Genomic DNA, 27,567 nt, shown 5'->3' with positions numbered 1-27,567 from the left:
TTCAGACCACAGCAACTAAAGTTTTAACACGCATCGAATTCATATATTTGCGCATTTATAGAAAGAATCAACCAATGTTTTGCAATGCGAAATTCCAACTCAAAATGTTGAGTTGCTTGTGCATTTTTTATCATATTAAATAAATTAATCGATAGAATTTCTTAAAATTTGATATTTTGTACTTTTTGCTACCGCAACTAGCTGATCTAATTTTCAGGGAATTTTGATGGCATAAAGTGATTAGTGAAATTAGTGTTTTAAAGACATCTTCATAGTGTTTTGTAACAATTTCGATAAACCAGAAAAGAACTCATTATTTTTATATTTATGGGGATGTAGACCTCCTGAATAATTTCAATGTCGAGTAAGTCCAGAGGTTAGCTTAAGTATTGTGGAATATTTTTTATGTTAAGTTGTTTTGTACAGCGGATATCAATGAAATGAAGACATGCTTCATACTTTTTTCTATGTGGGTATTACTAATGTAACACAAAAAATCCTTTCCTAACTCACCTTGCATGTTAATAAAAATAGTTTTAATGAATAATCACAGGAAATAAGAGTAAACACGTTTCATATTATGAAAATTAGTTTAATATAAAATAATAAATTTATAATAATTTGTAAATTAAAAGGAAAAACTTATTCCATAAAATATTAACAATAATTCGAATAAAACAAAAATTAATTTTCAAAATCAATTAATTAAATTTTTTCATCAACCGCACGTTACAGTCCTTTTCCATTATCAGTTGTTATTAAATAATAAATGTGAAATAATTTGTGTAAAATAATGTGAATTAATTTTCATATTTATGTACATATTATGTGTAGGTATATAAGATTATTATTTATTAGAAAAGCAATTATTTATTTTGATATAAAACATTTTATTTCCTGGAAAATTAAATTGAATTAGTGAAATGGTAATTAACCGACACTATTACATCACATTATTTTAAAACTAAAAAGGAAACAGCCTAAATAAAATTATGAAAAAAAAAAATTTTAATCCTGTTGAATTTATGAGGCCAACCCAGCAGTACTAAATGGCAACAATTGGTTAATTTATAATTAATTATAATTATTAATATTCGTAATTAAAATAATTACTAATTAAGTAATTGTACCGTAAAACAATGAGTACACTTTGTATAAAAGAAAAATTATGTAGTAAAAATTTTTTTTAGTGGTATATTTAATTTTTTACTCCGTTTATTTAAAGCACATTTCAAAATATTCACAATCGCCCTATATTTTTTTTTAAGCCATATTTCTTAAGCTGATCCTAACAATAGATGTAAAATATTTCTCTAAACTATAAAATTCGTTGTTTTGACATTTTAACCATTGTAGCAGATTTATAGACAACTGGACTATTTTGCTTAATAAAATAATTTACAGTAAATTCAAAATAAATTTATTATAATATTTTTCTTATTTTTTTCTCATTTTACAATTTCTGTTCTTCTTTTCCCCCAACACAAAACAAAATTATTTTATTTATTTCTTTACGACACCTCTAATTATAGAAATGAAACCATATATCGTAAAATAAATGAGCTCAACGAATGTGATTATTGAACAACCAAGTAACAGTCCTGCTATACCACCAACATCAACTAATAAAGTTAATCGATTCATTGTTACATCCGTTCTGAATTTTGGAAATGATGATTGATAAAAATTTATATTTATTGAAACATTATCCTTTTCTGTAATATTTCTAAAATTATTAAAGATCAAAGATGAAAAACAAATTTTTTTAGTAGAATTTTTATTAATAATAAAATAATTTTAGAATTTTAATACCCAAGATAATGGTGATGATGGAAAACTGTGTCATATTCCATAGCTCTACAATTCCTATAGCAAATACAATCAATTCCTTTCTCTCCTTCAAAAAATTGATCTACACCAATTGCTTTTGTATTACTTAAGTAATCTGAAAAAATTTTTCAAAATGAAACAATAATTTTAACAATAAATTTTTGCTAAAAATATTTGATAATTAATAAATTCAAAAAATCAAAAAGAGTAAGAATTATTTGTTTTTACCCGAATACTTGGCTAGGCATGCAAAGTCTGATATTCTGCACTTACGATATTTGTCTGAAATAAAATTTAAATAGAAATTTCAATTTTAAAATGAGGAACTCACACAAATCGCAGTTTAATAACCTTAGCACTCTACCAACTTTAATACAAAACTTAAAAATTCAATGTTAATAAAGTTTCGTTATATACGCAAGATTTCCTACAACTATTCATTAATTTTTTCATTGCATTGAATTTTTGTTGATGACACAAGTACGTACTGCCATTGCTAGCTATTATCATTATTTGCATTAATATCACAAAATATAAAGAGCGTAAGGTCTGTGGATTCAATTTCCTTTTGCATAACAGTGTCCTAAACTGATTTTATATAAACTCGTATATTGAGATTACAGTCATAACCAATTTTAAATTTGAATAAAAAATGCAATTTCCACTGCCATTATTGATATTTGGAAATGACTTTATCTAAATTAAGTAGGGATACAAAAACTTCAAATAGTATTAAGAGGCAATTTTATTAAAGTATATCCTAATATTTCAAAATATTTCTGCCGCTCTATTAAAATTGAAAAAATATACAAAATCAAAATACTTTTTTGTTTTGAAGGATTCAATGTTCCTTTTATCACACTATTCCCATCAAAATCGGAAAATATATTGAAAATTACTGAATTTCTCACATATTTTATCTATATTAAAGTTGTGTTAAAATGATTCATACATAAAGGGTTTGGGTGACGCCGACAACTACCCCATTACAATATTTATATTTTTTAAAGAAAAAAATTCACACATTTCTTTTCTACAATATTTTGCATAACCTCACACACACACACATATGTACATATAACAATGAAGAACGATTTTACTAAACGATGACACACAAAAATATTTTCAAACCCAAAGAGCAGACAAACTATTTTTATTATGACTTTTCATAATCTATAAATTTTATTCAATCTCAAATTTTTATCTTAACCCTTTTGACTAAACAAACCATAAATATTCTGTTTCTCATCCCATGCAATAACTAATAATGTGGTTTATTTTTACCAAAAGAATTTATTCATTCGTAATGATGTATGAATGTATAAATGGGGACTTGGGTTTTTTGATTAAATTAAATAAAATAATATTTTGCGTGTACGAACTATTTAAATTTTAAATAAATTGTTATATTTAAGATAGATATAATTAATTGTGTAAAGAGATATGGGGAAAAATGCAGGACGCACAGACTTACCTATAATCGAATAAGAATTCAACGCCTACTTATTATTACCGACCGTATTGTGTAAACAATAGGTAGGTTATGTAATGGCAACAAATTTTGCATATCGAGTTTTCGGTGGGGACGTACTTCTCCATAGTAGGGAAGGGTAAATAAACTATTTTTAGCAACCTCGCGGTCTGTCGGTCTGTGTGTGCACGCGTGTATCTCAAGTTCCGCTGAACCGATTTTGATGAAATTTTATATATAAGTTTATTTCCACCATGGCACGGATTGATCAACTTTTGGTACATATCAAGCCTCGGGAACTGCACTTTTTAGCGGGCCTGTTTTACATTTTTGAACATTTTGAAGAAAATATTCAACCGATTATCAGCTCGACCGTCCGCGAAAATTCCTATGTTTTGGAAGAAATGAGGCATCGGCCACTAGACGTTCACTACGGGCCAAATATACATTTTTGTGTATATAAAGAGAAATAATCAACCGATTTCATTGAAATTTAATATATGAATTCCTTGTATTAAAACAATGAACATATAAATTTTTTGGAAAGGTCAGGGCTCGAAAACTGATCTGCGGGCCGATTTTACATTTTTCATCATATCTACGGAACGAATCGATGGAATTTCTTGAAATTTAATATTTGAGTTCTGGTTGTTACCGAAACTAACTGGCGAGCATTTCAGGGAATTCGGGTAGCACAAAGCGAAACTCTACTAAGAGCCAAATTTACGTTTTTCTAGGTATGTTAAGACACTATTTATGTCTACATCACAAACGTTTATTTTTTAACGTTACAAACTAATTGGTAACTTTATAGAACTCTTTGAACATTCAATCGTACGGATATGAAAATTTTTTACTAAAAAATTCCACAACTTCAATTGAACACGAGTTTGATTTATTTGAACAAAAGCTACACCATTAACATCACGGAAAAAATTGCATTAAACAAGGATATTTTGAATGTCGAATACAAAATTTTTAGTTCTAAAAAAGTTATTTATTTATTCATTATATTTGCTTTATTTGAATAGAACCACATAATTAATATAATTGTCATTTCAATATTATTAACAAATACACACGCAATTGTTGTATGTTGGCATGTATACTTATTTACTGAGTGCTAGACAAAATAGCGTGGTTATATACATAATTCATTTAATTATATTATGAAAATAAAAAACCGATGTTTTTAAATTATTAGCAAACTGTTATATGAAATAATTTCTATATAAATTGAGATGGCGTTTTCAGATTTCAATTATAATTTTATTTTATTTAAATTAATAATAGAAATTGATTCATTCGGTGAACAATTCTATAGCGCAAATAATTTTTTTTATTATATTATGGAAAAATTAATTTATCAATTTAGTTTAAGTCGCAAGTGAAAACGTTTCAAGTCATATTTTAAATGAAGTCATGTATGGGAAAATTATTAAAAGGATACTTGATAATTAGTTTATATTAGATCAATCGGGGGGGATGTACCACGACCAAAGCAAATCTTTGTTTCTCAACTAAAGGAGAAAACTAACTTTTCAATAAATTTGAATATTTTTGAAGGATTAATCTTCTGCGACTTGTTTCGTACGAAAATTAAGTGAACAGCCCCTTTCTTCAATTATCGACTGGCATTTTATCGGCCCCCCGAAGGGTACACCTAGGCCACTAAGGCCCGTTGTGATGCCGCCGGATTCCCCCTCTCTCCCTCACTAGCATTTCCCAAGGTCCCTAGCATTTACATTCGCTGGGTCCGTGGCCCGCTCAAAAAAGTGGGACCCAAGAAACCTCCGCCTGGAGTTCGCCAACGCCGGACACGAGCATAGCAAGTGGGGCACCGTTTCCTCCTCGTCCTCGTCACAGCAGCTCCTACAAAGATCGTTTGCCGGGCGGCCCATCCTCCTGGTATGATCGCCAATCAGACAGTGTCCAGTTAAAACCCTTATCACCGCGCCAATATCCTCCCGTCGGAGAGATGTTAGATCCCTCGTGCGACGCAAGTCTAGCTTTGGCCACAACTTCCTTGCCGCGTTGCACGTAGTTCCATTCGCCCATCTGAGATTGGTACGTTCCACCTGCGCATTGTGTAGCAGCAGCTTGTGAGTGGCTAGAGGCATGCCCAGGTTCTCCCTTTCAGGTAGAATTCCGAGGGTCGTTCCATGTCTCGCAAGCTCATCAGCCTTGCAATTCCCTTAGATCGCACTGTGTCCGGGAACCCAAACCAAGTTTAACTCGAACTGCCTCGCCATCTCGTTAAGAGACGACCTACAATCAAGAACCGTTCTAAATGTAGAGGTCTCCGACTCCAGCGCCCTTAGTACGGTCTGGCTGTCCGTGAAGATGCTAACACTGCCCACGGACACCACATGCTAACCAAGCCAGCGCAAAGCCTCCCCAATTGCGACCACCTCTGCCTAAAAGCCACTGCAGTGCTCCGGCAGGCGGAAGGAGAGCTCAACTCCCAATTGCTCGGAGTAAACACCCCCACCCACCTTTCCGCCAAGTTTGGATCCATCCGTGTAGAAATGGACGGATCCATCCCTGATCGCGTCCTGTCAACTTTGCCTCGGGAGGACCGATTCCCCGAAATTCCTCACGAATGAGAGCACGGGAAACAAATCAATTGACCCCACCCCGTGCCCCCAGACCGCAAGAATCGAAGCGTGACCCGTGGGGCTACACGACCACTGTGATGCGGCCCCAAGGCGCGCTGCAGACTCCCCAGCCACCTGCCTGCCAGATATGGGTCTGGATTATTCTTCATGATTTGAGGAAAACCCGCCATTAGTCGGGTTTCAACTTTCCTCCAATTCTCAGCAGAGATCCTGCCATCTTCTTGCGCCTGGTCAACCACAGCGACAACAAGATGGTCCTTCAGGATCTCACTAAAAGGCCTCGTAATGGATGCGCTCGAGAGTTTGTTCGGTGGCCTTGGCTTTTTAGCTTCCCGAGGTGGTTCCTCTGCGGAGCGCTGTCGTTTTGTTGCACCAACCCTCTCGCTTAATCGTCCTGGTTGGCACTTTAGATTTTGTACCAGTACTTTTAGCATTCTTGGTGCTCGCCTGCGGTTTTTGTATTGAACTCGCCCTCAGCAATGTTTCAACACGATTTGCAGAAACTGGCTTGGCCAAATTTCCTTCCGGCTTTTTATGAGTGCCGAACTCATCCACGTTTTTTTGATTTGCGCTCTCCATTCTGATCCCACGAGTTGCTGAGAAAGGATGTCGATCTAGGCAGAGATCCGCCGTACCTATACAATGCTAAATAATCCGGAGGGCGCCAGGTATACGGATCCTCTGTGGCGACTGGGCTATTTGTCTGGGCCCCCAGCCAAGCTGATTATCGGCACGGGTCGCGTAACACCTTAACCCGGCCCAGGGGGAATCAGGAGCGATAGGATGCTGAGGAGGGGTAGGTGCGGGGAAAGGGTTTGATTATCTTTTTGTTTCAGGCCTCATCTGGGGACGCATCAGCTACTACACCACGGCAAGGTAGATAATCACCTTAATTTCTTCATATCTAACGTAATTTAGATTTACATTAGCGATTTCTCTAAAATATACAAATTTTGATTTAAATGCTTTCATAATTACAAGACAATCAAAATTTAAATTTTAAATATTTACTTTAAATAGTCAAAACAACATTCAAACTGAATACAAATATAAAGAAAATAATAAAAACAAAAATCGAATTGTCCTTACCCAATGGAAAAAAAACATCCAGACAACAATTGCAGTAATAATTATTATAATAACGTTGACATTGTGCAAAACAATCGTGAAACGAATAATTGATTCCGGGCAAACTATGAAAATTTTCATGATTCATTTCGTCCTTGATGCAAAAATTCCATAACAATAATAACAAAAATAGAAAAGTAAGGAAAAATACAAAAAAAAATTATGAATGAAACTTTTTTCATTTTTATTCTTTTGTTTCCAATAAATGGGATGAAATAAAAAAAATTTCATTTTTCTCTTTTATTAATTTTGGAAAATAAAAAATTTCTCTGAAATCATAAACGTTTTTTGTTTTTTATTTGTCATTTTATTTTCGCAATTTTTTAATGACTTACATTGAAAAAGCATTTACGAATTTTTGGAGAAAATTTCCTTGCACCCATTTCCGTTTGAAAAAGTATTGGTTGAATTTTTATATCAGCATCAACTTCAATTGGTATGAATTCATCACGTCCATGAAAACTGGAGCAATGATGCAACATTATCTTATATAGAAAATTTAGTAAGAAAGAAATTTGATTTGAAAAGAAAATTAATTGTAAAAGTATTAAAAATATTACAATAAAATGGTGCCCTTTGCCACAGAAGTTTTCTTAAATTTATATTCAAATATACATACAAACATAAATACATTCGTAGAATAATATTTAATTAATAAATTTATTTAATTATTACTAAACATAAAAATTTAATTTGAAAAACTCTGAAGGACAAAACTTCAACATTACTTTTATAATAGTGTTAATGAAAGAAAAAAATAATTATGAAAAATTTCATATTGGAAAAGATTTTAAAAGTTTTTGAAAAAAACAAAATTTGAAAAAAATTAATTTTCAAATTTCTCTAGAAATTCAACTTCAAAAAATATCAACTTGGGGAGAACGAAAACTTTAAAAATTTGAAAATGAATTTTTGGTCAATTAAAATTATTATAAAGAATAACGGCAATAATAAGAACCTATAGTAATATAATTTTGTCGACAAAGTATAAATGAAGTCCGAATTTGGTCCAAGTAATGTACAAGGTGAATTTTACTGTAAATGTCATTAAAATACATGGAACACGCTTATAATTAATTTAATATTTCTTTCAATATGTCTTGAGAAAACTTCGTGCACCTATGGCATTTATTTTAGTTCAGTAGAACATGTTGCTTCGCATTTATTCTCAATATTCACAGTAAATAAATTTTAAAGCATATTAATTAATTAAATCTAATGAGAAATAGTCAACAAAATGCAAGAAACGTGTAATTAATTAAATAATTGCTTGTATAATTACTATAAATCCATCGTGAATTTTACTTCCAGGTATTTTAAAATCTCTATTGATTTTCACTTTAAAACTCAATCCATTCAAAACACCACCTTTTGCCAAACGATAAGGATATTTTGAATCAATAAGTGCCTGAAAAAATATGTAAAATAAAGATGTATGTAAAATTATAATATGTACGCAAATAATCAAAAGGATTTCCCAAAAAACACAATTGGGCTACAATTTTTTTAATTTATCATAAATATAGAAAATAAATGAAACTAAATTTATTCCATATTCTAATGGATTTTCGATTGAATTAATCGGGTTTTTAATTCTGATTTTTTTTGCTTTGACAACATTTACTTAAGTATACAATTAGGAAAATTTCTTAAAATTGAAATTTTGAAATTTTTGAATAATTATTTCTCAAATGACAAATCACTTAAAAGTAAGATTATTAGCATAAATCCTTTTGATAACATTTTAAATAATAATCCCAAAATTATATTGCACTTTTTTAAAAAATAATCTAGTTGTAATGAGTAAATTGCTGAAAATATGCAATTTTTCAAAATTCACCTACCATATTCATACCATGTTCATTAACAACTGAATTGAATGTTTGACAAAATCCAAATTTATTTTTTTGTATACCAAATATATCACAACAATTCTTATTTTCATTGATCCATTTACAAGAATCCTTAATAAACATTTCATCACAACGTATTGACATTATTCTAATCACTTCAAATAAATCAATATTATCTAATTCAGGATAATTGAATTTAATTGAATTCGAATTATTATCAGTAATGATATTAGTATTACTATTTGTTGAAATAGAAAATAATTTTGTAAAATGTTTGAATTCACCAAATTTTAGATTTTCAAATTTTTCTAAAAAATTCTCAAAAAATATTTCCATATCTTTTGTATAATTGAATGGTAAATACAGTTTTTTTACAATATCTAAACGTTTCCAATTTAAACGATTTTTACTGCAAATTGTTAAAGCAGGAAATATAATCTGGTGAACTGGATATATAGAGTTTTCTAATACAGTTTTTGTTGTACTTCCATTATATATATTGCATAATATTCCACATATAAAAATTGTTGTAAAAATAGTTAAGATAAGTACTACGAACCAGAAAATCCTTGAAAATAAAGAAAATAGAAAAACACAAACAAAAAAAAAATAATGTTGTATTCAAGAAAATTTATTTTCATATTCATGTTATGGAACATGTGAAGCTCACATTTGCAAGCACATATTTCATTTAAGATACTATTTTGGTAGTTTATTGTTTATTTAAAGAATACAAGGTGTTAATATATAAATTTTCATTTAAGAACCTATTCTTGTTGACTAAGCAAGTTTCTATGTCAATTTTGAAAAGTTGAGCACAACTCGATTCTTAAATGATTGCAATTTTCCAAAAAAAAATATTGCTCGATCACATTTGCTTTGCAAAGTAACTGCTCAACTACATTTTGGTATTATCATAATTTTGCAAATATAACAAAATTTTTCTTTAAATATTTATTGCACATTTTTCAAGTCCCTTTTCCTGAATATTTGCTCTGCTGTTTATTCCTCATTCATCCTTATTGTCAAACAAATCTGCATTTAATTAAAATATTTTCAAAATTTTTAAAAACTTAATATTTCCCAAAATTCTCCAAATATCTTGCAATACAAACCCATTACAATTTATAATAAAAAAACTCCTAATATTTTTTCGGGCCAAAAAACACCTTGTATTCGAAAAGTGAATTTTTTCCGGATTTTTAAGATTTCAAATCCCACAACAAAAAACAATTCTTAACAAAAAAAAAATATCTTTGAAGTGAAAAACTTTTTAGTTCATCTTCCTTAAATTTCATTGATCCTTTATATACACACACACATTACAAATACGTAAATTGAAATACCTACTTAAATATACTTATAAATATAAATGTATACTTAAATACAACAATATAATGTGCATGTGGATATAAAAACGGAATCCTCGTTAACGTACTTTTCCCAAAATGGTACTTCATCATGATTTGTAAGATATTTAATACCATGGATGTCAGTTTTCCCTAAGCAAATTTTCAAATATGATTTTATTATCGATAATTTTGATTCCATTGGGAAATTGAATTTAATAGGAATAGCAGTATTAGAAGCGTTTTTAATTTTAATGTTTTTATCACCCATCTATTTTATATAATATGTATGTATGTATGTATATTAAAAGTGATGTAAAATATTTATTATTTTTCTCTTATAAATAAAATAAGCATTGCGTTGAATGTAATCTAATATACTGAAACAAAAATTATAAATTTTAAAATAAAATTTAATGCCGATAGTTATAAAATTTTCTTCTTTTTTTTCGAAAAATCTCAAAAAATAAACTTTATCGCTAACTAAATTTAACTTGTAATGAACTTTGAATATAAAATTTATCTGAAAACAAAATGAAAATAAATTTGAATTTTATATACATACATACTTACTCTTATATCTATGGTTAAACAATTAAATAAAATGTCCTTAGTGATTGTTATTATTTCATTAATTGTAAACTATTCAACTATAAATTGGCCTTTTGTTATACTATTGTCCTTTTATTCTTTAAATATGTAAATATACAAAAGTCCTTTGAGACTATTTATCAGATTGTCTTGTATTTTATATTTTAATATTTTGAATATAAACAATTATTGTTTGCCTTTCCAAAGTAAATTCTTTGATTTTTTTTTATTGAAATAAAAAACTAAAGATAAAATTATTTATAATAAATTTATGATCAATTCAAATTCAGGATAATAATCGAAATTCTTTCATATTTTCATTTGAAATATTATAATAAATTATTTGTTTTATAATTTTAACATTGATTATTTAATATTTAAATTTCGAATTTATTAAGTACATATTTTTAATTTTAGTAAATATTTAAATTTTGTAAATATTTTTTATTCACAATTTTTAGTATTACAGATAAAGTAAATTTCTTAAATCAAACATTGCTCATGGACTTTGTTTGATTAAGTGAAAATTTAATAGAAGTTTGAACGTCTGTACATTTGGTTTGATATCAAATTGTGTTTGACAACATAAGTCAGTCCATAAACAATGTTTCACGTCTTAACCCTATATTTCGATTTTTATTATATTTAAAACGGAAAATATAGTTTAATTTCAAAATTATTAATAAAAATATGATTTGATTTCGGAATTTAAAACAATCAAGTTTTTTATTCCTAATAAATTTGTAGCCAATTCAAGTTATCGAATTATAATTCTCATTTTTATACCCGTACGAACGTATGTTCGAAGGGTATACTAAATTTGCCTTACGGTTTGTAACTCTAAGAAATAATGCTACGAGATATAGACTCAAGTATATGTTTTTGATCAGCGTTGAATTCTATGTTGATTTAGCTTTGTCTGTCCGTCCGCCCGTCCCAGCGATAACTCAAAAACTAATTGAGTTAAGTTCACCAAATTTTCACAAATTATTTATTGAACTAAGTGCCAGAACTTTATTTAAATTGGACATGATCAGGGTACTGGTTCGGGTAGCTGTCGTACAACTTCAAAAGTTATTTGACTATTCAAAAAATTTTTTTCAATGGTTGATAATTTTTCCGAAATATGTATAATTCTTTTTTTTTTTATTGGTATGAGAAGAAAACTTCCTTTTATTCGGAATAAAATACTTTTTTTATTTTTTTGCTAATATATTTCGTGCGCTACATACGCACTTTTCTGAGAGAAGAAAATCAGCTTTGATAAAGTGCGTATGTAGCGCACGAAATTATTTGACTATATTTTAGAAACTATAAAAGCTGTGGTATTGAAATTTCGCACAAACGAATATATAAGTAGCGCCGATGTGTTTGATAAAATTTGTTAAAATAGCTTGGCTCTTTCTGGTAGCTGCCATACAACTTTAATAGTAGTTTGACACCCACAGTATTTTGAAAAACGCAATACTGAAATTTTGCATAAATTAATATAATAAATACGGCAACTTAAAGTCATAGTCTGTCCCATAGTCAGTTATGGCATATTTATTCGCACTTAGGATAACAAATTCGTACGGGTATCACAGAGTTGACAAGGTGTACTCTTTTTTTTCTCGTTATACTTACTTTTGTAAGCGTGTAGTTCACTACATTGATCGCTATACTATTGATTTCATACAATAAACGATGATTTTATACAAGACCAAGTTTGAGTCAAATACCTCTTTATAGTTTTCAAATCGAAAAAGCTTTAGATCCTATAATTTTTTTTAATTATTCAAATGAAATTCAAATTATCATACATTTTCGTCCTTTGAACGTAACATTTTCACATACCCACAATGCAACATTCTATTTTTGAAACTCTTTTCGGTTCTTGTACATACCAAGCAAATATAAAAATTTCAAAGCGTCAAATTAAGGTTAATTTTTAATTCAACAAAATGTTCTTTACAAAAAATTCTTTTTTTCATTTTTATGTCTAATCAATCTGAATGGCATTTAATTAACGTAAAAATATAAAATACCCTTTTAATGTACATGAAATCAAACGCAAATCTTGAAAATGAACAACAAAATCCTTAAGGGAAAAAATTAAATAGATTTTTTTCTTTTTCAATAATATTCCTTTTTAATTAAAGTATAAAATTTTCCAGATGAAAATTTATTTTTGATAACAGATAAAAATATTAATTGAAATATAAATAAGAAAAAAAATAAAAGAATTCTGTCAATAAACTCATTCATTGAAACAAATTAATGTGCTCAAAACTCCTTATATATTCGTACATATTTCAATACATACACATTTTATTTCTTTTATTGAATTATACTGAAAATTATTAAAATTTGCTAAATGAATTAAAATTTCTCTGAATAGCTAGTGGCCATACTGCGGATAACTATCTTTAAATACACAATTTCAACAATTAAACATTCAATTTTAACATTATTTTTATGTAGATAACATTGTAGGTTGAATTAATAATGGTTTTGTTGAATGTTGAAACAACATTAATAAATTTAAATTGAATTTACTTGTTTATTATCTGGGAAAATATAAATGAAATCTGAAGAAATGTTAGTTATGTGTGTACCATATATGAGCTATACATGTATAAAGAAATATTAAAATCATAGCAAGAACCGAACTATTTGAAAATGGAATTGTTTTTTATCACAAATTTAATTTAGAATAAAAATTCAAACTTAATACAATAAATACAATCTATTTATTCAAATTTTAAATTATATAACAATGTCAATTATAAATTTTACCGAGCTGACAACGAAAATGACAAATATTCAATTGATTTTAGGAATTACGGGTGCGAAATTTTTAATAATTTGAAATTTTTAATAAATTCTTGTTGCAATTAAAATCAAGCATTATTGGAAATTTTCTAATCAGTTGTAAATTTATTTATCTTTGTTTTCCTTATCTAATTTTAACCAGCTTTGAGGCCGTTTAAGATTGGCAATTTTAATATCGAATTCATCATATTGTACATTCTTATCCTTAAATTTTCTTCTCAGGTTTTGCTCCCTTTTATATTCATAAAAATGCCGGATTACGCCCAACGTTAAGTGATAACTTAACACAGTTAAATTGAATATTGACAAATCCAAGAAGAGTGCTAAAATACCGGCACAAGCAACTGCAAAAAAGAAAAAAATATAAAGCTTTTATTCTTAACTGACTTGTAAATTGTGATTGTGAATCAAAAGGTATTTGACATATAACATTGTGTAAAAGAAAAAATAAGTTTGTAAATGAAATATAAAAGAAACATAAGAACTTATTCAATTATGCGCAAAAATTCAATAACTAATTTTAATATCAAATTTTTAAAAATATACCCAAGGCTCACTGCGCTTGGGAACAAAACTGTCATACAATCACTACCTAAACTTATTTGGTATTAATTTCAAATAGCAATTTTGATATAAACAAAATTCAGAGCATTTAGTTGCTAAGATATTGAGAGTAAAATAGAAGAAAGTAATAAAATTTCAACTCGGCTTTCTAATATTCTAATTTAAAGATCATTTCACATAAATGTCATTCCCGCTAAGCTTAGTTATATTTTTACTTACAAAGTTCTTAATTGCCATGTAGCGCAGATGGTCATTGTAGATGAGTGAAATGGAAACGAAACGAAAAGATTTTTTTTATATTATGGAAATGTTATACCTCTAGTCTAAAGTAAATGTTGTTATTCTCTTGTAATTGGTTCTGGTGTTTTAGGTCTTACTTCCACGCGCTTAATATTTGATCTTTCCTCAACTATATTTCCATTTTCGCTTTTTAATAAAGTTGATTTATTTTCGTCTTCAAAACAACCAACACAGAATCCATTTTCATAAAAATGAAGAACGAATCCGACTGTCAAATAATACATTAGTTCGATACAACTGAATAATGAAAAGCCAAGAAAAAGACCAGCAATTCCTCCATAAGCAACTAAAATGTAAGAATCAATTAATAAAAATAAAATCAAAATTTATAAAGAGGCAGGATGAGTTAAAAGTTTTTTGTTTCCTTCTCAGAAAATGCCCTCTTTTTTCAATAACGAAACGCGAAGCTTATTACGATATCGGACATTTTTAATAAACCTTCAAAGACTTCAATTCCAGAACAGCTTTTGAATGAAAAGTACACTAAACGATTGATTGCCGTGATTTAAAATAAAAAAATTAAATTTGGCAACTTTAAAAAATGTGTCCATGGAACGACAACAAAAACGTAAAACGTCACAAACGAAACAACAACTGTTGTTTTAAACGAAACAAACGCAACAAAATAAAGAACGAAGACTAAACAAGACAGAAATTCGTTAAAGTAACTACTTACCTAGAAGATCCATTATTCCGAATGCCACATCAATCCTATATTTCATAATTGTTGCCTTTTCGTAAAATAAATCAATGCTGACATAACTGAGGTTACCTCTTGGGTTTGAATTCCTAAAAAATACGAAAACATTAAAAAAATTCCTGCATTATTGATGCAGGTGAACATTATTATTACACAGGTAATGAAATTGGCAAAATTTTCGGATCAAAGTCAACAGAGTAGCACTCTGACAAACATTTACATTTCATTCCATCCCCAGTATAATTAATATAAAGTTCTTCATCAGGTTCTCTATCTTGCGTTAGAATATCTGAAAATAAGTACATATGAAAAAAACAATTTTTATTTAATCAATTTTGTTTTTAGCACACGCATATTACTCACAAATTACGTGACAATTTATTTTAAAACAAAAACTTATTGCAATGTAATTATATGTAGATGCTACTAGTTCATTTTATGCTCAACGTTAAATTCAGTATTAATTTAAGCATGTCTAATTTGGTGATTGTACCATTTCGATTTATGGATTCCGGCAGCTGTCATACTACTCAAAAGAATTTTAAATATTGCAAAATCTAATAACAATGTTGATATGAAATTTTGTAAACATGTATCCAATTACAATTTGTTTGAAGATTATGGTCTGAAAGATTAAATGAAATAGCTGTGCAGGTTCCAATAGCTGCCATACAACGACCTAATATTACTACTTTTTTGATATTTCAAAAATTCGTCTTTGAAATCTGATTGTCACTGTGGCCAACTACGGTCGAATAAAACGTTTTTAACGTTTTTATGGTAATTTATGTGCAACTATGTTCTGGATAAACAACAGGAATCGTCAACCGTTGCTTTGGTATGTTTTTTACGCGATTTATCTTTATTATGTGGTGTCGGAACAATCACATAGCAGAAGACATACTCTTTCATATTTTATTCGGGTTCAACAACACAGAAAAAGTAAAAAGCAAAGTTTTTAAAAGCAGGATTGGGAACTGCAGCAGTCAGAATATCGTAGAAATGCTTTTAGAAATTAGAAAACTAGAATAAATGGAATGTGTTAGCAAAATACTTATAGACGAAGTATTAAACCGGAAGGAGACAGTAAGATATTTAGACGACTAGAGGAAGATAAAAAAAAAATACAAATTTCATGATGGAACAAAAGAATTTTTACATGGATTCTATTTCAAAATGTCTCTCATTTCACCAAATTTACAAAGAAAATTTTGAATTCAAAAATACATATGAAATTTATCTTTACACAATTTTACAAAAATAAACATAAATGTATGTACATACATTAATTTTACATAAACTCACAATATCTACATAAATATTTAAAATCATAAATTTTTGAAATATTTCAACATTTGTATGAAATTATGTACGCTCACATTACATATTAATGCATAAAATTTTATTATTTACTTACTGCGATATTTGTAAAGACATTGAAAATCTGATGCCTTACATGTTTCATGTTTTCCATCTGAAAATTTTCCAAGAAGACAAAAGTTTAAATTTGAAGATTCTGATAAGAAATCAAAGAATTTTTTTTATGTCTTTCCTAGAAATAAAAATATTTGAAGAAATCTTGACATAATTTAGCAAAAGAAATAAAAAACATGACTAATGCATGTCACCGAATCAAAAGAAATTAAAAATAAATTATATATGTACATACATATGTATGTATGTTAATATCATATTTTTACATAAACTAATAAAAGATATAATAAAATTTTTTGAATTTGTTAAAAAAGTAGAAATTTAGACTTTATTAAAAACAATAATTATAATTTGCCTCACAGTTGTATATTGACGTCATAGATTCAATTTGATACGGAAAATACTAAATGACTTTTTTTTTTCATTCAATAAATTCTGCTAAATTTATAGAGAAAATGCTCATACATTTGTAAATCATGCGCAAATTTTGAATTTAATTCGGTATGAGAAAAATGTAAGTAAAATAACGTAATTCGATTGCCAAGTAACTTTTGCCAAAAGATGTCAGTACCAAATTTTGGAAACTAGACCTGAATTTTGACTGAAATCTGAATTTTATAAGTTGGGTATACACAGGAAAGACCTCCTTCCTGTTTTATAAATTTTTAAACACTTACCAACAGGATAAAATAATTCCAGTGAACAATTACACATTCCATAAGCATGCTGTTGATGGCAATAGGCAATGCAATTCGATTTTGAGTATTTTAAACCTACTAAAGTGCTATACGTACGCTGATTTTTATATTCATGCTAGATAAATTAAATTAATTAAAAATTATTACTCGCGAGTTCACCTATTTATAAATTTACATTAATTTATAAGTTTACAAAGATATTTACATCAAAAAGACATTCTCTGCTATCAGGATGCATGCTGTACGTATCTACATTTGCGTAACTTAATTTTCCATCAAGTGAAATTGAAACATTAGTATTCTCAGGAATAAATTGTTCATTTAATGGCCAATCATGACTATTGTGGATTATTACCTAAAAAATTATTAAAGAAGAGAAAACAATGATAACCAGTACGATAATTTTTAACATTTACATATAAAATAAAATGGAAGTTATGACTATGAATTGTAAGAAAAATGTGCTATAACTGTTTAATTGCGATGCGACTGATATTCATTAAAGTTAAGAAATATTCAAAATATGGTAGAATCAGAGGAAAATGGTACCCATTTAGAAATTTTTGAGGGCTTCTGACTGTTTTACCGAATCTTAACACTGAATCTGTATACGTACGGAAAAAACTTTGTCTAACCATCAAAATTTTTTCCGAATAATAGACATGGCGATTCGAATGTATTTACATCAAATTAGGCCGATGTGATGTGGGAACATCAAAAGAAGAATATTCTTTTATCTCTTCGTAGTTCGGTTGGCATTAATTAGTTTTTTTGGTTTCTAAGGAATTGACACTTCGGAACATCTATCGCGCCATGAGATGAATATTACTTAAAGCCACCACTTAAAGTTGAGAAGAAATGTATTTGTATTAAGAAATTTTTACATTTCCAACTTTACTTCTACAAACACATATACTGATATACGCATATGCACGTACATGTATAATTTAAATACTTTAAAAAAATTCAATTTATTTTAGTAAACAATTAAAAAATAATTTTTGGCTTCCCTTTACATAGTATGTCACAATCTTATTTTAAAAATAAATTTAAAAAAGTATCCTCCCTCCTTTTAATTTCATTTTTCAAATGTTCGGAAATGAAAAATTGATATTTAATGCAATCTAACAAAATACTAGTTGTACATGCTATAAACATATTTATTTTAAACAACAAAAGAAACAAAAAGCACTTACCGAAAGACCATTTTGCGGATCCTTATTAAAAGGACTTCTTCTACTTTTATCTAAAACAAGGAAAACTTTTAAAGCACTGCTAAATCCAGCTTTGGCAACATGCCAAGGATAAAATATATCGGTTCTCTGCACGAAAAAAGTATAAAAATAAAAAATATTAAAAAAAATTTGTTTTAAAAGTTCATACATATTTATAACAGGATGTTGTGCAAAAAAAACCATTGCAGAAGGCACAAATTATGTTAAAAATCAAAAACGAAACTTAAAGGCAAAATTTAATGCTTTTCAATTTTAAAATATTCAATTTTTTTGGAAGTCAGATGAAATTTATTTTACTTTTTCAGAGCAAAGTGAATCTACATATTACAACAATTACTTCATGACAGTATCTTGATTACCTAAATTGAATACCGAAAATTATAAAAAAAAATTTAAAACTCACCTTTTTTGTAGTTGAATTTGCATTTGTCATAGAATTAAAACTCAGGCAAAAACCAGATTCACTTTTCTGTAAAGCAAAAATATCACAGCAAGATACGTATTGGTCTTTCCACCAGCATGACTGAAATAATTCTTCACAACGATATGACAAAAATTCCATAACTTCCGTTAGATTAATTCCATCCAATTGTTTTAATGATACATTTTGAAATTTTCCAAAAGTTGAAAATTTACCAAATGAAAATGTTTCGAATTGTGCAATAAACTGTTGAAATAAATCAATAGTTTGTTGTGTTGCATTCGATGGTAAAAATCTCCTTTGTGCCTGATTTATTTTTGCCCAATTCAATCGATTATAATTGCAAATTGTTAATGCTGGGAACACAATATAATAAACTGGATAAGTAGTACTTTCAACTTCAATTTTTAATGCACTTTCTTGAAATTGATATGAAAATAGTACACATACATATACAGTTCCGAATACATAAGCTATCAATATAACAGCCATTATAAGTTTTTCGAACATATGCAATTTTGGATCTACTAAATATTTTACACCATGAACATGTGTTTTACTACAATAAATAATCCAGTATTCAATCATAGCCTCTTTGATGGATTTTCGTTTCGGCTCCGGGTTCGTATTTGGTGTAGATATTCTCTTTGGTGCATGATCCGGACTAAAATTCATTAATATTATATGTATTTGTTTAAAGAATGTCTATAATACGAAAACAAATGCATAAAGTATTGTTGTGGCATTTCCCTATAATAAATATTTTTCCCAAAAATTAGAAAATAGATTAAGAACGAAAAACTAAATAATCTTTTAGTTTTTCTTTAAATCATATTCGTAAATTTAAACGATTTTTGACCACTGAAACTATCGCACACAATACAATTTATTTGAACAAAATATTTCTTGCCTGCCACGGGACGAAATTTAAAAAACATGGTCCATACTTAATGTATATAATATTACCAAAATATAAAAGACCTTAAAATTACTCTTTTTATCATCCTTAGTACCGGAAACAAAATTGCGCTTATTTCATCAATTATGCATTTATTATATTCGATATGAAAAACATACATTACAAATATTCATTATTAACACCATTTTAGAGAATTTTTACAATAACAACTATTTTCGTAGAAAATTGAGACAGATAAGTTCACATGTATTCACAGTCTTCCTGGTATGTTAACACTGAAACCCATTACGCAACATATTCAGTAAAAATAAAAAATAAAATTCCATTTGCATCAGTTTTCAGAGTTTTAAATATTTCGGCATGATTAACAATGAATTTATGTTTATTTTTAATTTATGAGTTAAATGGAATTTTTTAACTGTAAATAATCCCATAATTATTTTAAAAAGCGTAATGTGTAATAATGTGGAAATTTTTGTTCATTAGAAAATGTTTTTTTCCAGAGAAAATTTTTAAGGGAATTTTCCAAAAATGTAAAATTAATTATGTAAAATAAAAATTCATATGTTCACAGAATATAAAAAAATAAGAAAATTTTCAATAATAAATTTTCAAATTTCATTAATTTGTTTATGAATTTCGACACATAGCGGTCAGTGGCTATTCAAAACATCCATACGAAAAATTGTGTCGAGTAATCGTGTATGTCATACAATCATACTAAACTACTTTCTGAATCAAATTCTCAAGTATTTAATTAAAAACTCTTTTAAACTAATAACAGTTAATTTAAGAAATTTTACAAATCAAAATTAATATTTTTGCCATATTCCATAGACAAACTATTTATATACATACTTGAATTAAATATAAACTCAAATACATCGCCATAGCAAAACATTCAATATAAAAATAGACCTGGTTCATCCATCGAAGTATGATATTGCAACTCAGTATATTGCGGTTTTTTTTAATTGGCTTTATACATTCATGTAACCGCCGTATTGCGGAATTTTTGTAAAATTACAAAAAAAAATTTTTACGAATTTCTAATTACACATGTCAAATTTAATTTTATAAAAATTTTCATCATTCTTTATTTTCCAGAAAAAAACCAAACATTTTGAACCACAAGACGATTGCTGTTGTTTTTTAGCACTTTTCCAAAAAATTTTTGAAAAAAAGTGCTTATTAGTTTCACTCTGTCCGTCCGTCCGTCCGTCCGTCCGTCCGTCCAACCGTCCGTCCGTCTGTCCGTGTGTCTGTTTACAAAACTTCTACATTCTTAAAGATAGAAAGCTGAAATTTAATACGTACATAGATCTTTACTAGAAACTTATTTTCGTAGAACAAAATTTTTACCTATCTCCCCCCCTCTACAAGTTATACCCCCCCAAAGCACTAAAAATGGCCTATTTTAACTATTTGTTGCAATGAAACCATAAGCATTTTTGAAATTTTGCAAACGCAGAAAGGCAGTGGTTTGCTTCCCCTACCGCGGTATACTATAGTTAAACTTTAGAAAAACAAAATGGCCGTTCAAATTTACCGTTATCTAAAGTCCGTTTTTTCCAAATTTTCGATGTCGTTTTTCTTCTAGACCCCAGCCTGTACAAGCTTGAAATTTTAGGGACTTTTAGACATTAACAAGTAGTTCATTTCGTTTGAAGAAAATTTTTTTTCATCTCCACCCCTTCTCAAGTTATGGCCTCTTGAAATTTGTAAAATTTGCATTTTTGACACCTTATATTTCTGAAACCGCAAGCTTTTTCAAATTTCTATAAACGCAAAAAGTTAACGGTAAATTCCATGACATTAAAAAATATAATTATTTTTCTTAACTCACACAATTAACCCTTAAAATCGAGCGTTATGTTAACCCCTGTTTATATTAATTTTTGCTTTATTTCAAAGACTGCATAAATGGTTCATCCTAAATATATGCAATCCTAGAAATAGTTTCGTTTATAAATGAAAATAATTTTAATAGTGTGGTGGATGTATATAGACTGTTTTTAAAAGCAGTATTTTCACTTGTTGAAGGGAAAAGTGCTACAATACAAACCATTGGTTTGACCCAACTTTATTTTCTTTTGGTTTTATTACAAAATAATTTCAGTATTACTGATTATTATAAAAAAAAATTATTTATATTGTGTGTATGTCATGCATGTACTTGCTTAGACTAATATTTGGCATAAATTCTTCTACATGTGCTCAATATTATCCTAATCCTATTGTATACATTCCATTTTATTTTTTATTAAATTCAAGGATATTTTGTTTTTTTTTTTTTTTGGTATAATATTTAGTGTACAGTATTACAATATTATCCTTCAAAATACAAAATACAAACATTTATGAAAATTTTTCTTATTATAGTATTATGCTATACTGGGTGTATATTTTGGGACGGTCGACCTTGTAACAAAACTTTTAAAAAAAATTCAATTGAACAAGAAAAAAAACTTTTATGAACTAAAGGTTTCTTATATCTGGATTTATTCAATAAGTAAATAACAATCTTGTCTATTAAAGGATGTGCAAAACAAAAATTTAAAAATATTTACAATTTAGATAAAACCTAAAAATTTATTCAGAAAATGCCTATTTTGTTTTTAAGGATAACAAACTGTTTAAAGTATAATACCAAAATTTCTAATTCTTTGTACCACTTTAAACCTTTTTCCATTCTACTCTATTAAATATAGAACCCTGTAATTCATAAATTAATTGAATAACTTCAGATTGGTTTTTTTACTTACAGGCTTAATAACTTAATTTTTATTTCATAAAATCAAGGAAAAAAATAATAAACCACAATCCTTATTATATGAACAGAAATAAGTAAAGTACTTAATGAAATTCTTTATTAAAATGAGAATTAGAAGATAAATTACAAAATTTCGTATTTTTCCCGTTCCAACGGTAAGCGTTTCAATCTGAAGTAAAAATCTTTTGTATAGTGCTAAGATTTTAAAGAAAATTTTATGTTCTGATTTTGGGGATCTTGAGTGAAAATTATTCTCGTTTATTTTTCCAAAGTTCTCAACAGTTAATTTTAAAAAAAGAATTTGTATGTCTTGGGAGTGAATGCTTTAGTATAAATACATCGAAAAATCTCGAAGATCTTTTAACTAATTTCCTTTAATCTCGAAGGTATTTTAGTAAATGTAACATAAAACTTCCACATAAACAATTCCTTCAAAAAATTTTAAGAAAAATAATGTAATATGGACATGGTAATGGTTTTATCTGAGAGGTACAATAAGTTTCAAACTCTTTACAGACCATAAAAAATACAAGGAACCCAAGGAAATAAATACTACAGTTGTATGTATGTCATAAACTGTCTCTGATTTGATCCTGTTCCGACTAATGTGTATAAATGTTTATTTATCCCTTTGATTCTAATATTTCTTTTTCCTAAATTAATTTTTTTAAATGAGTACATTATGTTGATTTATCCTTTCATTGACAAACATTATACTTTGTTTCCTTGTTGTTTTTCGCTTTTTCTGTAATATTCTGTTAATATTTGTTCTATTTCTAAATATATAATTATTATACAATATTTGAGATTTATTATATTTTCAAAAGATAATGTATAATTATATTTTATGTAAGTGCATAACAAATAAAGTTCAATGAAAATCTTTTGTGTTTACAAATTTAAGTAATTTGTTTTATATACAGGATTATTATCTTAGATATTTTTAATTATGAATATTTTGTCTGGTAATATTCCTTAAATAATAAAATATTTAAAAGTAAAATTTTTAGATTTATTTCATTCCTATACATATTATGTAATGTGTACGCAAGAAAATGAACTGACCGAAACCTCTTTAATCGCAAGGAAAAAGTTTTACTTCTTTCCTTAATTTTCATGTTGTTAGAGAAATTAAATGTTTTTTTCGCTTTAAGGAGATTTACAAACCGATGATTTTTTGCAAAGTTTTTTAACATTTCACGCGCTCTCATCATATGCGTTAAATGGATGTTTGTTCTACCATTTACCCAGGAGAATATGATACTCGAATAATTATATTATTCTCGAATAATTATACGAGAAATCGGTTCAAAATGCACCATATTGAAGATGTAGTCTTTGATAATATTTACACAAAATTATGTTTAGAAAGAAAATAACAACAACTTTAAAATTGTATTGTTTTTGTAAATTTTCTTTAATTTTCATAGCTAAAAGTTTATTCTCATGCCGAGTAAATTTCTAATTTCCAAAAATCTACAACAATTTTGGAAATTCCTTACTTAATTTAGCACCTGTTTAATATTCTCATAACAACATTATTTTTCAACTCTAATTGTATAATAAATATAAAATTTTAATTAAAAAATTACGAGTTCTCATTTCTCAATATATTTCCCTGGTATCCTTTTATTTTAATTATGTTCACCTCAAATAAATTTTAAATAAATTTAATAATACATGCATTCTTATACATATTAATTAAATTTTCCTCCTTTCTTAGCCAAAAATTCCACTAATAAAATTAATTTACTTTCTTTATTATAAACACACAAACACACATCTGTAATACAACCAAACTACTTCACATTATTCTAAAAAAAATTACATTCAACCACCGCATATAAATGATATGTTTACAAAATTTTTTTTTCTTAGACCCTATCTAAATTTATATTTAATTTGACACAATTACATTTTAAATTTCATTAAAGAGACTAGCCATCATCACCATCATTATCATCATCATCATCATTATCCTCAATATATACATAGTATATAATCTCATCACCATTTTTATAATGATTCTTAATGGTTCTATATGAATATACCATCATTATAAATGATAGTAGAAATTAAAGAAAGGACATACTAATATTAGTTATATTAGAACCTTAATTTTGTTTCCTTGTTCTCTGCTTCAATACGATTTCTGTTATTCTTTTAAACTGGCAATTTGTACAATGAAAAATAAAAGAGAACGAACGAAATAAAATAGTAAATTTTACATCCTTTCTTATATTGCGGCTTTAACATTATTAAAATAATTGTATGATCCCACATACACACATATATGTCTAAGATATACACACACAATATTTTTGTCTACATACGTATTGAATTTAGGATTACAATATAATAAAAACTTCTAACAAAACTAAGGTTGTTTATTTTTATGTTTCGATTTTGCGGTAAGATTTTATTGTGCTTCGTTTGTCTTATTGTTAACTACCAGTAGCATTCGAAGTTGTTAAAAAATTATCTTATACTTCTATATAAATTGAATTTTGTATGAATAGATATATATTGACTGTGATTTCAAATACAGTCTTTTAACAGTAAGTCGACGAAATTTGCAATCAACAACCCCTGTTGTCCGGTTTAAGTACACACCCATATTTCTTTTTAGAGTAACACTTCAAACATGTAGGTTTTACTCCTTTATTGCAAAATTTCTAAACAAACGGGGCTTTTCCATTCAGCAACTACTTCCAACTACGTTACACCAAAAATAGCATTATTCTGCATATTTATAAACCAGAAAACACCAATGTAGATTTTAGAATAATTGACACATAACTTCCTAAGTCACAAAATTACATTTCGTTAATTTTAAATTCTGAGGCCCCTATTTTTATTCCGATTTAATAAATTTTCTGATCTTCAAATTTATATGTTGCCATATACAATAAATATTATCACTGGGAAATCTTAGTGTGAGAAAACAACGTTCAATTCTGAAAAACAACAACTTCATAGGAAAATATTACGCCACGTAGTTTAAGTTAATTTTTTTTAATTTTCCATTTTATAAAAGAAAGGAAAAACAGGACATTTCCCATTAAATGAGAAATACATAAATTTTTGTTCAAATAAACGTGTACAATTGCAGTTGTTTTGCCTTCTTTTGTGAAAGCAGAAAACAAAAATCAACGATAAAAGAAAAAACAAAATTAATTTTTGCCTTGAAACGGTCTTTCATTGCCAAGGATAATGTAAAATATATTTTGTATATATGTATGCAATGTATATAAATTTTCACAATTTCCTTTTCTTTGCTTGGAAAGGATATAGGGCAAGGTAATGACAATGTACTTTTTTCACTATGTTGGCTTTTGTCTTCATAATACGATAATAAATTGGAACAAAATGAAATAAAGTTATTTTTTTGGTATATCATATATACATACATTACGTATGTATTTATAAATGTATATCAATGATATGAACACGTTGCGTACATATTTATGTGGTCTACTTAAAATGTTTTAATAAAGCATAATATATTGCGTGACATCTGTTGGACAAAATGTTAAGCTGATTAGAATTGAAGAAAATATTATGAAGACAAATAATTTTGTAAGATTAATAGCCATGACAATAGATTCAAAAGATAAGATTTATGATAAATATTTAGTAAGTTTAAGGCTTTGCATTATCATAAATATTTTGCATGCGATTTTTAAATTTCATTGTCTTTGAACACGTGAATGAAATTTAAGGACTTCTATGAAGGTTATTTCAAAACGTCAGGAAAAAATATCGTAAATTTGAAAATTGTAGAATTTTGCACTATCTGTAATTGTTAAGTGATTCACAATTTAGCTCATATATTATATAATTAGTATTAAGACGGAGAGTAGCCGGCTTAATACTAATTAATCAAGAGTAGTTAATCAAGACTATTGTTCATGTTTTTTAAATAAGAAGTTGAATATATTTTTACTAAATTATTTTTTCTTTTTGGTCTAATCTAAAATATTTGATGGAAACTCCCAATTTTACCGACTAATCTCATTTGTACATACGTATACATAAAAATGTTATAATATACTTACTGATTTTTTAAAAATACTTGCAAACCAGGATTGAATGTCATTGTGTGTTTGCCTCTTATATAGTCTTCTGGATAAACAACATACAACACCATATCATCAATTTCCGTTTATCAATTACAAGATTCTAAAAAGAAAAATGAAAAATTATAAACTTAGAAAGTTTTTTTAGAATTTTAAAATTGTTTAACACCACAAATTAATTAATATAAAATTTTATAAGTTCCGAATGAAATTATCAGTCCGAACTTGGAAACTTTAAAATTTTTTAATTATTATTCAATTAAGACGACTAAACAATCACAAACTATATAAATTTGACATCTCATACACTTAAATGAATCTTAAATGAAGACCAAAAATATTTTCTGGAATACGATGTAAGGCAGAATATTTCCCCTTTAAAAAACTTACTTGGTATTTGTAAAGACATCCTTGCTTTAAATGAAAGAGGACACCATTAAAGTTGAAGTGTTACTAAACCTAAATATACTTAGGTTAGAGTTCTCATATAATTGAATGTAATTTTGCCCACATAAAGATTCTTTGATTTTTATTGTCTGAAAGTATTCTAATCTTTAAAAGAATCTACCGCAATTATTTAAAAAAATACTTTTAAAATTTTTTTAAGGACCGATAAACAAAACTAAGGAATTAAATTAATTTATTAAAATAAAAAAAAATTCAGTATTTTTTATGTTTTTTAATTAAACTTTTAAAGTCAATAAAGAATGACTCATTTTCCAAAGAGTTCTAGATTTTATCAAACTGAAGATTTTTTTCAAAAATTATAAAATATTAATTCCGAATTTGT

At 27.6% G+C, this 27,567-nt stretch overlaps 2 protein-coding genes across 2 annotated transcripts; both read right to left on the bottom strand.

Moving 5' to 3' along the window:
* Positions 1-1,503: 1,503 nt before the first annotated feature.
* Positions 1,504-10,451, bottom strand: LOC129611933 (pickpocket protein 19-like). Its single transcript, XM_055525358.1, has 8 exons — positions 10,339-10,451; positions 9,265-9,468; positions 8,892-9,138; positions 8,330-8,455; positions 7,383-7,532; positions 5,191-5,434; positions 1,813-1,945; positions 1,504-1,657 (listed from the first exon to the last, which is right to left on the bottom strand). Exons 1-8 carry the CDS (start codon positions 10,449-10,451, stop codon positions 1,504-1,506), a joined length of 1,371 nt encoding a protein of 456 aa, XP_055381333.1.
* A 4,105-nt stretch (positions 10,452-14,556) lies between these two features.
* On the bottom strand, positions 14,557-26,848 carry LOC129611932 (pickpocket protein 19-like). Its single transcript, XM_055525357.1, has 8 exons — positions 26,757-26,848; positions 18,989-19,670; positions 18,547-18,672; positions 17,556-17,705; positions 17,330-17,465; positions 15,372-15,507; positions 15,195-15,307; positions 14,557-14,804 (listed from the first exon to the last, which is right to left on the bottom strand). The coding sequence occupies exons 1-8, from the start codon at positions 26,846-26,848 to the stop codon at positions 14,557-14,559; spliced, it is 1,683 nt and encodes a 560-aa protein (XP_055381332.1).
* Between the last annotated feature and the right edge of the window lie 719 nt (positions 26,849-27,567).

This window comes from Condylostylus longicornis, unplaced genomic scaffold (assembly GCF_029603195.1).
Source record: "Condylostylus longicornis isolate FDR11 unplaced genomic scaffold, ASM2960319v2 ptg000055l, whole genome shotgun sequence".
NCBI classification, from domain to species: domain Eukaryota; kingdom Metazoa; phylum Arthropoda; class Insecta; order Diptera; family Dolichopodidae; genus Condylostylus; species Condylostylus longicornis.
The sequence above is the reverse complement of the archived record's forward strand: the minus strand, read 5'-3'. Positions and strand labels throughout refer to the sequence as shown.

Excerpts from the sequence above, each read along its gene's own strand:
- LOC129611933 (XM_055525358.1), bottom strand. The coding sequence starts at position 10,451 with ATGGAATCAAAATTATCGATAATAAAATCATATTTGAAAATTTGCTTA. Across the intron at positions 9,139-9,264 it reads TTAGATATTGTAAAAAAACT|TAATACTAATATCATTACTG; the intron begins GTATTTACCATT and ends TTCAACAAATAG. Across the intron at positions 8,456-8,891 it reads ATGAACATGGTATGAATATG|GCACTTATTGATTCAAAATA; the intron begins GTAGGTGAATTT and ends ATATTTTTTCAG.
- LOC129611932 (XM_055525357.1), bottom strand. The coding sequence starts at position 26,848 with ATGGTGTTGTATGTTGTTTATCCAGAAGACTATATAAGAGGCAAACAC. Across the intron at positions 15,508-17,329 it reads GGAATTATTTTATCCTGTTG|ATATTCTAACGCAAGATAGA; the intron begins GTAAGTGTTTAA and ends ACTTATTTTCAG. Across the intron at positions 14,805-15,194 it reads CGGAATAATGGATCTTCTAG|TTGCTTATGGAGGAATTGCT; the intron begins GTAAGTAGTTAC and ends CTTACATTTTAG.